The sequence below is a fragment of the Nycticebus coucang genome, chromosome 11, assembly GCF_027406575.1.
Source record: "Nycticebus coucang isolate mNycCou1 chromosome 11, mNycCou1.pri, whole genome shotgun sequence".
Classification (NCBI taxonomy): Eukaryota; Metazoa; Chordata; class Mammalia; order Primates; family Lorisidae; genus Nycticebus; species Nycticebus coucang.
This window is the reverse complement of record NC_069790.1, coordinates 112,859,463-112,874,482: the sequence shown is the minus strand read 5'-3', so window position 1 is coordinate 112,874,482 and position 15,020 is coordinate 112,859,463. Positions and strand designations below refer to the sequence as shown.

At 35.6% G+C, this 15,020-nt stretch overlaps 1 protein-coding gene across 1 annotated transcript in view; it reads right to left on the bottom strand.

Moving 5' to 3' along the window:
* MGAM2 (maltase-glucoamylase 2 (putative)) overlaps positions 1-14,038 on the bottom strand; it is a 95,017-nt gene extending 80,979 nt beyond the window's left edge. The window contains exons 1-3 of the mRNA XM_053608733.1: positions 14,020-14,038; positions 8,188-8,293; positions 4,135-4,214 (exon numbers count right to left, since the gene is read on the bottom strand). Coding sequence (XP_053464708.1) covers positions 4,135-4,214; positions 8,188-8,293 — 186 coding nt within the window. The 5' untranslated portion in view covers positions 14,020-14,038. The remainder of the gene's footprint in view (positions 1-4,134; positions 4,215-8,187; positions 8,294-14,019) is intronic.
* Positions 14,039-15,020: the final 982 nt, after the last annotated feature.

The window sequence follows — 15,020 nt, the reverse complement described above, 5'->3', positions numbered from 1 at the left end:
AGGCCACGGCGCTCTACCGAGGGCCATAAAGTGAGACTCTGTCTCTACAAAAAAAAAAAAAAAAAAAGAATTGAAAATCAACTTGGAAATTATTCAGTGCAATTTCTATTTCATGCAGAGATTTCTTCAATATCGTCTCTGATATATGCTTAAATTCTGTAAATGATGTATAGTCAACTTATTCCAAAAATGTGAAATTTCACTTTAATAGTTTGTATTTTATTATAATTTTTATTTTTTACATTTGGTCAAAACAAGTCTCCAAAAAGTTCCATTTTCTAACATCTCCTATAGCTGTATCTTGCCTTTTAGATAAACTGTCTCAAACTATATTAAAACCTTATAATGAAAAAGGAACAATGTCACAAATCGAGGAAGAAATAATATGCATATTGAAAAAAACTTTACATTGGGGTTTTGAGCCTGTGGCTCAAAGGAGTAGGGTGCTGGCCCCATATGCCGGAGGTGGTGGGTTCAAGCCCAGCCCCAGCCAAAAATGGCAAAAAAATAAAAATAAAAAAACCTTTACATTGTCATTATGTGCCATACCATTTCAGAAAAAACAAAAAAACTCTATAGACAAATTGTGATAATGAATAAATAAATTTAAGAAGATTTCTGGTTATAAAACCAATATTCAAAAATAAATTTTAAATTCATATTATCAACACAGATAAACAAATAAAATTTAAAAAAAATATTTAAATAGAATCAAATATCAAACATAGGAAACTTAGCATAAAAATGTGCAAGATCTCTACACCAAAAATTTCAAAAATAAAAGCCCTCATAAATGGACGAGATTCAATATCTATGAATTGGAATGGTCACTCTTAAGAATATAGTAATTTTCCCAAGTTTAACCTGTAAATTTTATGCAATCACAATCATTTTTACTGCAGGTTTTGTGAGGAAACTGGCAGGCTGATTCTGAGATTTATTGAGAAATCCAAAGGGCAAAGAATAAGCTAAACAATCTTGAAGAAAAATAAGAAAGATATGGAAGACTTATTAAGACCTATTATAAAGCAAAAGTAATTAAGGCAGGGTGGTGCTGGCAAAAGAGCAAACTAGAGTTGAACAAAATGGATTTCAGAAGCAGATCTACACATATAGAACATATGACTATGTCAAGTTAATGTGAAAGTAATACAGAAGGAAAATGATGGTTATTTCAGTAGGTGGTAATGAATCTACTGAAAATTCAAGAAGAAAAACGTTTCTGGAGTCTTTCCTGATTCCATACACAAAAATCAATACTATAGTGACTAAATACCTAAATTTGAAAAATTAAACAATCATGGTTTTAGAGGAACAATAAGAATGTATTTTTCTGTCCTTGGAGTAAGCAAGGATTCTTAAATAGAACACCAAATGCACTAACCATTGAAAAAATGATAAAGTGAACTATATTAAAATTAAGAACTACTTATCATCATAAGTCACAATTAAGAAAGTTAAAAGGTAAACCACAGACTGAGATTATGTGTTTCAAATGTATGTATCTAACAAAAGACTTATACTCAGAATATATACATACCTACTACAAAGCAATTTTTAAAAAGGTGAACAACCCAACAGAAAAGAACTGGATAAAACATGGAAGTGTGCTTCACAAGTATGATAATTTAACTAGCAAAGAAATATATGTAAAGGTGTTTAACTTCATTAATCATGAGGGACATGAAAATTAAAACTGTAGAAAGTATCAACAGTTGGTTAGGATGTAAAGTAACTATACATACTGTTAAAGGAAATGTAAATTGGTACAAATACTTCATAAAACTATTTTGTAGTAGTATCAGCTAAAGATAAAATGTACATATCCTATGAACTGGAAATTCCATTCTTGGGTATAGAACTAATAAAAATTCCTTCATATGTTCACTAAAGGACATATGCTATACTGTTCATAGCAGCATGATTTAAAAAACATCTTAGATGAAAACTCAGAAATGCCTATCAAAAGTAGAGTGGATATAGAAAAAAGGATGAGTGATCTAAAACCACACCTAACAATAGAATAAGTCCCACAAAAATAATATTGCATTTAAGGTATATTTAGTATAACTTCAAGTTCATAAATTTAAAAACATGGATGAAGTGTACAGTTTTCTCTGAAACTGTGAGTAGTGTTGCTGTGAACATTCTGGTATACGCGTAAGAATGGCTAAACTGTTGTATGTTCATAAAATGAAATATTACTCAACAAGGCAAAGAATAACATATGCAATAATATAGATGAATCTCAAGAATGTGTTGAGTTAAAGAGTCTTTACACTATACTATATGATTTCTTTATATGAAGTTCTGCAAAAACAAAAGTAAACTATGGTGGAGAGAAATCACATCAGTGATTATCTTTTAAGGGGTACAAGTGGGAATAACTTGGAAAATGCCACAAGGGAACTGTCTGTAGTGATGGTAACATTTCGTAGCTTGATAGAGATTTTGGTTACACAGATGTCATTTGCCACAGTTTGACAAATGTACTCCTTAGAGTTATGCAAAATATACAACTCTGAATTTTCATTGCATGTAAGTCTAATATCTCAAGATAAACAGCTATAATCAAATATTGAACTCTAGTGATATACATGGTGAGGAACTTATAGAAATGTGAACTGGTTTCTGGAATTTACTTTAAAACACATGAAAATATGATGGATTGATGGATGGATAAACTGATACATATGAGAAAACAGGGCAAAATATTGACAGTGAAATTTAAGAGGTAGCTAGCAAGGATTACTCTAAAATTCTGTCAACTTTTCTGTATGTATAAAAAGTTAAATACTAAATTTCTGGTGGAAAAATACACTTTCCACTTCTTTAAAAAAAAAAACAAAACTCTTCGAAATAGGGATATAAACATGGTCCCTAATATAAAGAAAACAATTCTCAAGCCACCAGAAGTTGACAAAGTGCTTATTACTTTATAAATGAAGAAATTCCATTAACACCAGGCACAAATAAGTGTGGCCAACCATCATTTCGTTTATTTTATTCTGGAAGAACTAGATAATGCAACTGAATATGTGAATGAATGAGATTAATATAAACCAAAATTATCATTATTTGCCTAGATGTAACTCTATGTACTTAATAACTCAAGACAAAGAACTAAAAACTCCTTTATTAGAAATAATAGGATATTTCGGTTGGCCAGTTAAATAATAAATATAATATAAATGTACTGTATAAATATAAAATAAAATAATCAATATAAGTTAATAATTCATAAGAAAAGAAGCATTGCAATAAAAGCAGCACCAGGTAGAAAATATAATGGATTATATTTATGAGAGAAACAAAGGATATGAAATACCTAGGAGAAAATGTCATAATTCATATGCAATAAAATATATGAGAAACATAAAAATCAGCTAATAAATTACATACTTACACATACACATATAAAGAGAGAATTGAAACAGACTTCTATATTTTTCAAATAGGAAGGTTCAACATTACCAAGAGCTCAATAATGTTTAAAATTTAAACTAAAATTCAACGTAACCCTTATTATCATCATAATAAGTTATAGAATGTAGACTTTGGGGTAAATAAATAAAAATGAATATATAAACATATACAACATCATGAAAAAGTTATAAGTTACAACTAAGCAGGGCTAAATAGCTGATATTCTTAGGAAAGCAACTTAGGGAGAAAACTTGTGTTTTTAGCATGTGTTCATTGAGATCTCTGTTGCCAATAACATAGTTCCAGAGGTCTCCTTTTATAATAAGCATTCCGAGTTCTACCTGTGGCTCTGTCATCTACATGTGCTTGGTGGCCTCTAATGCATAGTCCAGCCCACAAACATTTGACCTATCCATGGCTATCCTTGGAATCACACTTAACATATGGTTAGTGATATCTATAATCACGCTCCACTTGGACATTAAGTTTTTTAGCTCAACACTCTTACTAGCACCTATTACTCTTCCTTTTTTCTATCTCGCTTCCCTCACTTCTATAATTGTATTGTTGTTTATTTCAATAAGGCAAGAAACAAAGAAATAACTCCAAACAAAGCAGAGGCCCATCAACCACACCACCACCCTCTCCCTACTTCACCTACTGGTTTTAAACCCAGTAGGCCACCAATAGGGACTCCATTTCTCTTACCTCTGTCACCAGTTGGCCAGGTATGCAGTCTATCCTTTCTGACTGGGGGATCTCAGGGCACTCTGGAGTAAACGAAGTATCTGCATAGGAATGAATGGATAAAGTTGAAAGTTTGTAGTGTAATCACAGTTCCAGGAAGGAAGCCAATTCTAGAATCAGCATATCACCGGTAACTGGTATCTACGTTCACATACTATGTGGAACACTTTCTCAAGTGTTACACATATTTGCTTTTTATTGGTTTTCTTTTTAAATGCATATAATTCACAGAAGATAAAAATTCATCCTTTTAAAATGTATGATTCAGTGCCTTTTAGTATTTTACAAAGCTATGCAACCAGTCACCACCATCTCATTACAGAACAATTTCATCACTTTCCCCCAAATATTATATACCCATTAGCAGTCACTTCCTATTTTCCTTTTCTCCTAATCCCTGATAAACACTAATCTATTTTCTATCCCTGTGGATTTATCTATTCTAAACATTTAATATAAACAGAATCATAAAATATGTGGTTGTTCGTGTTGGGAGGCATAATATTTTCTCAAAGTCCATCCATGTTGAAGCTCATGTCAGTGTTTTTATTCCTTTTAATAGCTAAATCATATTCCATTGTATGGATAGAACACATTTTACTTTACCTTTTCATTCATTGATGCACATTTGGACAATTACAATAACAAATATAATTACAATTGTATTACAACTTTTGGTTGTTTACAAAGTGGTAATACCAACTTTTTACAAAGTGTAATACCAACCCACTTTTTGGTTATTGTAAATAATTCTACTATGAACGTTCACATAAAATTTTTTGGCAAACATATATACTCTTGGTTATATATTTACTTAGAAATTTTTCTGTGAACATAGGTTCATACAAGAGAATTATCTTGCTATCTACCTACAAACGGAATTGCTAATTAACATGGTTAACTCCATCTTTAACTTTTGAGGACTTGCCAAACTTTCTTCCAAGTGACTACACCAATTATGTCCCACTAACAATGTCTCAATGTGTGAGAATTCCAATTTCTCCATATCCTCAACAGCACTTATTATCTGTCTTTTTTATTATAATCATCCTAAAGGAAGTGAAGTGGTAGCTTGGTGTTTTGACTTTCATTTCCCAAATAACATGAGGTTGAATATCCTTTCACGGATTTACTGACCTTTTTAGATCTTCTATGGTGGAATGACTGTTTAAACTCTTTGCTCTTTTAAGAATCAAGGTGTTTTTTTCATTATAATTTTTTATATATCCTAGATTCTAGGCTCTAATCAGATTTGTCCCTTGCAGATATGTGGCCCATTTGTGGGTTGGTTTTCACTTTCTTGATATCATTGAAGTACAAATGTTTTCCAGTTCAGTGAAATCTAATTTGATCCTTTTTTTGTTTGCTGTGCTTTTGAGTATCATCTAGAAAACCATTATTTAATCCAAAGTCACATTTATTTATGCTGAAGTTTTCTTCTTAAACTTTTATAGTTTTAGCTCTTACATTTAAATCTTTGATCAATTTTAAGTTCATTTCCATATAAGTTGTCAAGTAGAAATCCAACATTATCCTATTACATGTAGATATCCATTGTCCCACACATTTCTTTTCGTTTATTTGTTTGTTTGTTTTGAGTTGTTCCATTCACTTGCAACAACCTCTACTGTAGACTAGGAAGATACTATTGGCCCTGTTTGAAAAACACACCTTCATTCAAGATTGGCCATTTTACCTTTGCCTTTATCAACTTTGTGGAACCTTCCCCCACATAACAACAGTAAAAGGCAGAGTGGTTCAGTGGGCTCCCAGGAGCCATCTGAAAGTCAGGGTCTCAGGTGAAGGTTGAGGCAGCAGCCGCTGTGGGCATAATACCTTTGTTTTCATCCAAAAAAAGATCTCAAAGTATCTCTACTACCTTTATGGCTCCACACTTGTTTATGGACATATGTATATATTTAAATACAAATTTGTTTTTAACACTGGATTAAAGGTTTAAATGTAAGAGCTGAAATAGCAAAACTTCTAGAAGAAAACAGAGGAATAGCTTCACGGCGTTGGTCTTGCCAATGATTTCACAAATTTAACACCCAAAGCAGAGGCAACAAAATCAAAAAAAGACAAGTTGGGACTACAGCAAACTAAAACATTCCTACATAGGAAAGAAAATAATCAACAGAATAATAAGGCAATCTATGGAAGGGGAGAAAATATTTGAAGCCGTATATTTGACAAGAAGTCGGTTTCCAAAATACATAAGGAACTCAGAACTCAATAGCAAGAAAACCAACTTGACATTAAAATGTGCTAAAGACTTGAACAGACGTTTCTCTAAAGAAAATAAACAAATAGCCTGCAGATATGTGCAAAGATTCCCATCTTCATGAATCCTCAGGAATTGCAAATCCAAACCACAATAAGCTAATGCCTCACATCGGCTAGAATGGCTATGACCAGCATGGGTGGTAGCTCACACCTGTAATCCTAGCACTCTGGGAGGCTGACGTGGGTCTCAAACTCAGGAGTCTGAGACCCCATCCCTACTAAAACTAGAAAAGCTAGCTGACTGTGGCAGCTGCCTAGGGAGGCTGAGGCAAGAGGATCACTTGAGCAAAAGATTTTGAGGTTGCTGTGAGCTATGATGATGCCACTGCCACTCTATCCAGGGTGACAGAGATTCTGTCCCAAATAAATAAGTAAATAAATAAATAAATAAAGGCTACTACTTAAAAAAAAATAAAAAAAGACAAGTGTTGGCAAGGATGTAGAGAAATCGGAACCCTTGTATAGTGCTGATGGCAATGCAAAATAGTGCAGCAACTATAGAAAACAGTGAGGAAGTTCCTCAAAAAGTAAAATACAATACCATATGATCCAGAAATCCCACTTCTGGCTATTTATCTAAGAAAATTGAGATCAGAGTCTCACAGAGGTGTTTGTTACCCTCATGTTAACTATTCATAATAATCAACACGCGGGAGCAGCTTAAATGTCATTTGAAGGATGAGTGTTTAAAGAAAATGTGGTATGTACATACAGTAGAATACCATTCAGACAGAAAAAAGAAGAAATTCCTTAGTAACCAGAAACATGGATGAAGCTTGAAGATATATTAGGCTGAGCAAAATAAGCCGGTCACAATGATCTAGATTTATATCAAGTAAAAAACATTGCTCTCTTTATGTACACTGGATGATAATTTCACAATTCTTTTTACCTAGGAAAAGTTTTCTAGAGAAGTGGGAATAGGCTCAAAATTGTTTATATCAATAATTGTCAAATCATCTTTCATAATTATAGTAGTCCTTAGAAATGGCCTTAATGCTTGCTGTGAAGACAGGTGAAAAGGGACAGGGCAGGCAGGGTTCTGAAATTAGTGCAGCTTCTTTTCACAGTATGTTTAATCTTAAATGAGCTTTATCAAGCAGAACGAATCCAAATTTCAGTTTTAATTAAAAATAGATTTTTGTATTGCAATGTTATTTTGCTACATAGAATGGAATGTGTGCATGGAAGAGAAAGTATTCTGTTTGACGTGTCTGAGCATCTGTGAAAAAGAGAGAGAACGAGAAGGGGGAACAGTTTCAAAGGCAGTATAGTCATGTCAGCCATGATATGGGCTGGAAGGTATTTGTAATCGATACAGTTAGACCAGCTTAATCAGTCCTCAACTTCCCTTGTAACTTCGTTTCCTTTTCCATAGAGTAATGGGGGTTGAGCACTGTTACCTATGACTATTCTTTTGCTTTGATGGCTATATTGCTTCATGACTCTGGTGTAAGGGCAGGCATCTGGTGACCTTAACTTTGCATCTTTTAAAAAATGAACCACAAGGGGCTTGAGAGACCCTGAGCATCACTAACACTCAAGGTTTTGTTGCAGAAAAAGAAGACATTTTTTTGAGATTGACTTAAACTAATTGTGGATATAGACTGTGAATACAGCAATATGGTGGAAAGCTGAAGTTTGAAAGAATAAAATGATTTCTTTGGCATCCAGAGGGAGTTCCTCTACCCAGGCTTCCAAGCCAGCAGCTACAGGCATCTCTCTTACCTGAAGTTTTCTCCAACACAAGAAACAGCAAGGAGATATCCATGAGCAGCACAATTACAAAGAAGACGAGCAGAAGGATTTCCAATACACTGAACCTCCTCGCCATCTGGATGCACAAAGGTAAGTGGATTAAAGCAAAACACAAGGCCCCACCAGTCTAAGATGACAGGTAGTAACTGTGACTAAAATGTGGACTTGTTTGCAAGATAACCTTGATTATCAACATTCCTTTTTACTTATCCAGAGAACATTTGTTTCCACTCATCACATGTCTCTAATTAACTCCAGTCTGTACCTCCAACACCTCTTGGGCTCTTGCCTTTTTTGTCTACAGAAACAACTGAGTAGGGTAGCGCCTGTGGCTCAGTGGGTAGGGCACTGGCCCCATATGCCGAGGGTGGCGGGTTCAAACCTGGCCCCGGCCAGACTGCAACAACAACAAAAAAAAAATAGCCGGGCATTACGGCGGGCGCCTATAGTCCCAGCTACTTAGGAGGCTGAGGCAAGAGAATCCCCTAAGCCCAGGAGTTGGAGGTTGCTGTGAGCTGTGTGACGCCACGGCACTATACCGAGGACAACAAAAAAAAAAAAAAAAAGAAAGAAAAAACTGAGTAATGTGCAAGGAAAAAATATCAGACATAAAGCATTGGAGGGAGAAAGGGAATGGAACAACCTATAAAAGATTCCAGCCCTAATTATAATATTCACTAATTATAGTGAATCTAGCATTATCACATGCCTCGCAGTTGCATGACCCCCCTCAACTTCAGTGATCTTCATTGCTATTTCCTATCTCCCTCATCTGTCAGGCATATCCTGGATTTATCATCTTTCATAATTGTTCCACTTTTTACATCTTAATCTGTACTTCTCATTTACTGGTCATAAGCTTATTTATTTATTTATTTTTTGTACTCTCATTGTCTTGCTTCATTTTTTCTTATTCTTTGATGACCTGAAGCCTTCTGTTATTTTTCCATTCATGTTTAATCTCTTAGCCCCTCTGAGCTGTTATCCTCAGGCCTCAGTAATTTTGATTTAATTTGCCATGCTCCCATCTTCCTTGGCCCCTTATCTAATAACAGAACATATACGATGAAACCATTCAGCCAAATATCTGCCTTCTGTGCTTATGCACCCACTCAATGTAGATGTCACCAGGGCCCATAACCTCCCAAATAAACTGGGCCTGCAAGGTGATTGAGGATCTTGCAAGCTCTTCCTATCTAGGTAAATTCTTGTATTTCCCCCTCTGCTGTCAGTGAAAGAGTTTTTCCTCTTCTTGTCTAAACATAATCTTTGCATCTGTTCTCTGGATCTCACAGCCATTGAATTTCTCAAAAATCTTGTCCACCAATTATTTCTCCTGTTTTTTGTGTTGCTAATCTGTCCCTCTGAATGTATTTTCCCCCTCGTAAATATGTCCCAAGTCACCCCAGACTCTGTTGATGACCCTGTGTGCTTCTCTAGGTATCATTATAATTTCTTTTTCCCCTTCATAGCTAACCTTCCACAAAGCGGACTCCACACCATCTGTATTCCCTTCCTCATTTATTATTGGCATGGATTATATGGCCTATACTCCACTAGCATGGCTTCTGCCAAGGCCATCAGTGACTTTGTGGCTGAACACTATGGACACCGACCTAATCATCTAGCACTATCAGCCACTCCCTGCTCCTTGAAACTTTCTACCTGTGAATTCCTTGATAACATTCAGTCTTGGTTTTTCACTTACGTTCCTAGTTTCTCTTCACTTTTCTTTGTAGTATCTTAATTCGGCCAAAGTGGATATTCCTCATATAGGTAGGCTCTCTTTTTAAACTGTACACTCTCCTTAAGCAATTTCCACTTATTTCCACTTACTCATGTGACTTTATATAACACCTGACAATAATCCAGCCTGTATTTCTAGGCCAGAGATTGAGATTTATATGTTTAACTACCTATCAAATGTCCCATGGACATCTAAATGCAACATAAAATTATCTCTCCTCATAGCCCTATCCCTACTTGTGCCAATCCCACCCAATTATCTGCTCCTTAAGTAATTACTACCTTGGGGAGATAGACACAATTAAAAATATAATCCCAGGAATCTTTTTTTTAATCATATAAATATTTATTTACTTTTTAAATTTAATTTTTAATTAAAATCATAACTGTATACACTTACGGGCTACAATATGATGATTTGATACACAATGTGGAGTGCTTAAATCAAACTGATTAACATAGCCATCACCTTAGGAATCTTTTTTGACTCATTTGTTCTCTTCAGTCCTCACAGCCAGTTTCCAGTTCAGACTACTTTCCTGGTATCTTTGCATTATTTTCCAAATGGCCCAGCACCAACAGGGTCACTTGGATCTCCTATAATCAAATCTTTAATGAAACTCTAAATAATCCCTGAACCTGTAAGTTTTGTGATACTTCCTAAGCCCAGCTGCTCAGCCTTCCCTATTCCCCATATTCCTGCCATACTAACATTCCTGCCATACTAAACCAACATGAATGCAGCAACAAACTAGAAGTGGACAAATGATTTTCCCTCTTTTTTTTGTCTATTCATGGCTTAATTTTTCTACTGGCTTACACATTTTTAATTGTTTCATAAAAGTTCTTTATACATTAGGGATATTAATTCTTCATTTTTGTATATATTGCAAATATTTTTCCCAGATTGTGATTTAAAATTTTTGGATTAAAATTTACATAAAATGCACAGATCTTAAGTTTACAGTTTAACAAATGCATATAACAATTCAATAACTACCCCAGTCAAGATACAAACTATTTCCCTTATTCCAAAAAGTTTTCCTAACTGTTTCCAGTCAATTCCTGCTCTACCCCTGCCCTAGAGGCAACTAGTATTCAGATTCCTATCACCATAAATTAGTTTTGCCTATTCTTGAACTTGATATAAATGGAATCCTAAAATATATACTCTTTATTTTCTTACTTCTTTTGTTCAACACAGTGTTTTTAAGGTTCATGCATGTTATTGACTATATTGGTAGGTTGTATCTTTCTATTGACAAATATTATTCCCATGTATAATTATATCACAATTTTCTTATTCATTAGTTTTTTTTTTGCCATTTTTAAAATTTCAAAATATTAAAGGGGTACAAATGTTTTAGGTTACATGGGTTGTTTTTGTAGTGCTTTAGTCCCAGCTATAGGTGCACCCATCACCCAAATAGTGTTCACCATACCCATTAGGTAGGTTTTTGCCTGTCACTTCCTCTCCCCACCCCCCCACCCCCGGTGATTTTCAACCGGGTTTTACTTCCTTCTGTGAACACGCAAGCTCATTAGTCACTTCCACTTTAGCAGTGAGTGGTATTTGTTTTTCCATTCTTGAATTCCATCCTGATTATTGCAAAAGGTATTGATTCATCTTTTTGTGACCGAATAGTACTCCATGGTATATCACATTTTATTAATCCACTCATGAATTGATGGGCACTTAGATTGATAGCCACATGGAGAAAAATAAAACATGAGCCACTACCTCACACCACTCCCTGAAATTAATTCAAGACAGATAAAAGACTTAAATCTAAGGCATGAAACCATAAGAATTCTAGAGAAAATGTAGAAAAAATTCCTCTAGATAATGGCATAGGCAAAGAATTTATGGCTATGACCCCAATAGCAATCATGACAATGACAAAATTGAATCAATGAAATTTGATCAAACTAAAAAGCTTCTGCACAGCGAAGGAAACAATCTACAGAGCAAATAAACAACCTACAGAATAAGAGAAGATATTCTCAAGCTTTACATTTGATAAAGGGCTAATATTCAAAATTTACAAAGAAATGAAGAAAATCAGCAAGGAAAAATACTAAACAATCATATTAAAAAGCAAGCAAAAGACGTAAACAGAAGATTCTCAAAAGAATAAAGACAAGTGCCCAATAAACATATGAAAAAATGTTCAGTGTCATTAATCATCAAGAAAATGATAATTAAAACCACAGTGAGATATCACCTAACCCCACTTAGAGTGGCTTTTATTAAAAGTCTAAAAACAGTAAATGCCAATGTTGATGCAGAGAGAAAGGAATGCTTGTCCACTATTGGTGGGACTGCAAATTAGTAAAACCCTTATGGAAAACAATATGGAGATTCCTCAAAGAACTAAAATTAGACCCATCATTCAATCCAGCAATCTTCCTATTGGGAAGATTTACCCAAAGGAAAAGATAACTTTTAATCAAAAATATATACGCACTCAAATGTTTATTGCAGCACAATTCATGACTGCAAAGATGTAAAGTCAACCAAAGTACCTTCTTTTGTTTTTAATGTTTATTTTGCTTCTCCTATTATTTTACATTTTTCTGCATTTCTGCTCTTCTCGACTCTTCCTCAATGCCATGACTATTTCTACAAACATTTTATATAGGTATATAGCTTCAATTTTAATTGAGACAGCCTTTAGGACTATGTAATAATTAAAGAAAAGAAAGACTTTATACTTTAATGTTGAAATAGGGGTAAGGAACAAGGATTTATAGATAATTTCCCAAGAGGGGTTTAGGAAGAACCCTTCACCCTTGGAGAAACAAGGGTTTGGGATTGAAATTGGGGTCTGTTGGCTACTCTTTCCTATTTACTTAAATCTATCATATGTCTGTCTTACAGTTAATTATTTAAAAGGTTTACTCGACCCATAAAATATATATCATATTACTATATTCTCATAACATCTTTGCATCAAATTTGATCAGAGCTCATGGTTCCCATTTTATAGATGAAGGTCGGTGCCTATGGCTCAGTGAGTAGGGCGCTAGCCCCATATGCCAACGGTGGTGAGTTCAAACCCAGCCCCAGCCAAACTGCAATAAAAAAAAAATAGCAGGGCGCCTGTAGTCCCAGCTACTTAGGAGGCTGAGGCAAGAGAATCACCTAAGCCCGAGAGCTGGAGGTTGCTCTGAGCTGTGACCCCATTTTATAGATGAATATTAAGGGATTTTGTTTAACCATGGTTAGTGGTGAGACTGAGGCAAACAATAATAGCCACTACTTTTTAAGCTGGTACTAGAGTCTTCTCTCTAACACATCTCCTAGACTGCAAAGATTAAAGACCGAGAGGATAAATTTCCAATGGTAGAATTTCAGGTAGTGAAAGAAGTGTGAGTGGCCCACTCCAGGCCTGGAATGGTCTGTGTATGTATGTACGTATGTACAAGACTTCGTTTCTTCTTCATGCAGCCATGGCTCAAGGCCACAGCAAACACTTTTTCCATCAATTAGCCTCCTTCTCCAAGTATTGTTTCTCTCCACAGGGAAACTTTTTTTTTCCAGACTCCACAAATCAGAAGTAGGCACCTCTTTTACAGCTCCTTAACCCTCCTGAGGGAGCAGGTCCAACACCATAACTCAGGAAGTTCAGTAACACTCTGGGGACAACCTCATGCATTTTCCTGCCATAAGAGCTATGCCATTCAGACAGAAGAGTAGGTATTCCTGAAGGTAGAAATTCTTCCCCTTAGAAACCCCCCTGCTTCAAGCTGGGACATATTAACTTTTCCTGGACATAGTCATCATTCATCGTCCTTGGTTTCTCCCAGTGAGAGAGGAGCATCTCACACTAAATCCTTCCCACCTGTCCTCCAAACACTGATACACACAAACACACACACACCCCTCTGTTCTCTTCATGCACTATCTCATTCTCATTCCTCATCCTCTACAGAAAGGGGAAAAAATATCAGATGCCAAAGGAAAGTAGGGGCATCCAGACCAGTTAGCAGAGCAGGAGAGAGGAAAACTTGTGACGAGAAAGAGATGCCACTTGCAAGGGGAACAGTACTCACCTCATAGCCTGGTCTTTTTCTTTGCTGTGTCTCTCTCAGTGACCCATAAGGAACACTGAGCAAAGGTGACTGGGTCCAGGTAGACAACTCCTGCCACAATTGATTTATGGAGCTATAAAGTTGACAGCAACTGGAGGAGGGGAGTGCATTTTCTGACAGACCATAAAAGGGACCTTGCTCTCCCTGTGACACAGGAGAAAGCTCCATTTGTTTATAAAAGAAGGTGTGGTTTTTTGTCTTCTCATAATCATCCCACCTCTGTGTCCCTGTTTGTCACATTATATTATGCTTCCTTGTCTGTCCTGGCAGCCTAAGGGTTCAAGAACTAAAGTCTTGTCCATCTTCTTCATTCCTCCAAATATGAATAGATATTTTAAAATGTATAGCTATTTGTTCAATAAGTAAATAAAACAAGGAATAGCTCTTGGTTCACCAAATTGTTCCTTTCTATTTTTGTCCTCAAAAGTTCTCTTGGCATAACTCATTAATTCGAATAAGCATTTCTACCCAGTTTTCTAAATAAGTGAGTTACTGTTAAAACAGAAACTACGTGTGACAAGATACCTCTAGTGGATGTTTGTCGTGTGTTTGATGGCTCAGTACCTTTCAATAACTCCTATTATATTTAACTTAAAGAATTTCTTTCTTAGCTTGAGAATTCTGTCTTCCAAAAGAAGCAACTGGAAATTCCCTTTCACAGTCTCCCTTTTAGCCAAGGTGGAGGCACATGGACTGGGTGTGGCCAATCAGATATGCCTGTGAGCTATTTAGATCTGAAAGTAAGCATGGAGAAGGAGGTGGTATGTGGAATCCAGGATGTTAGAGACACAGCATGTATAAGAGGCAGCAGGGACAAGCATGGTGGTATCCTACGTTCAGTACTGGGGCATAAGCTGACAGATGGGTGCTAAAGGCAGAGCAGCAGAATCTCCCACAAGGTAATTAGCCACATAGCCTGCCATCCTAACTCTCTAGCCCTTGTGTAATTTCAGTGAATCACT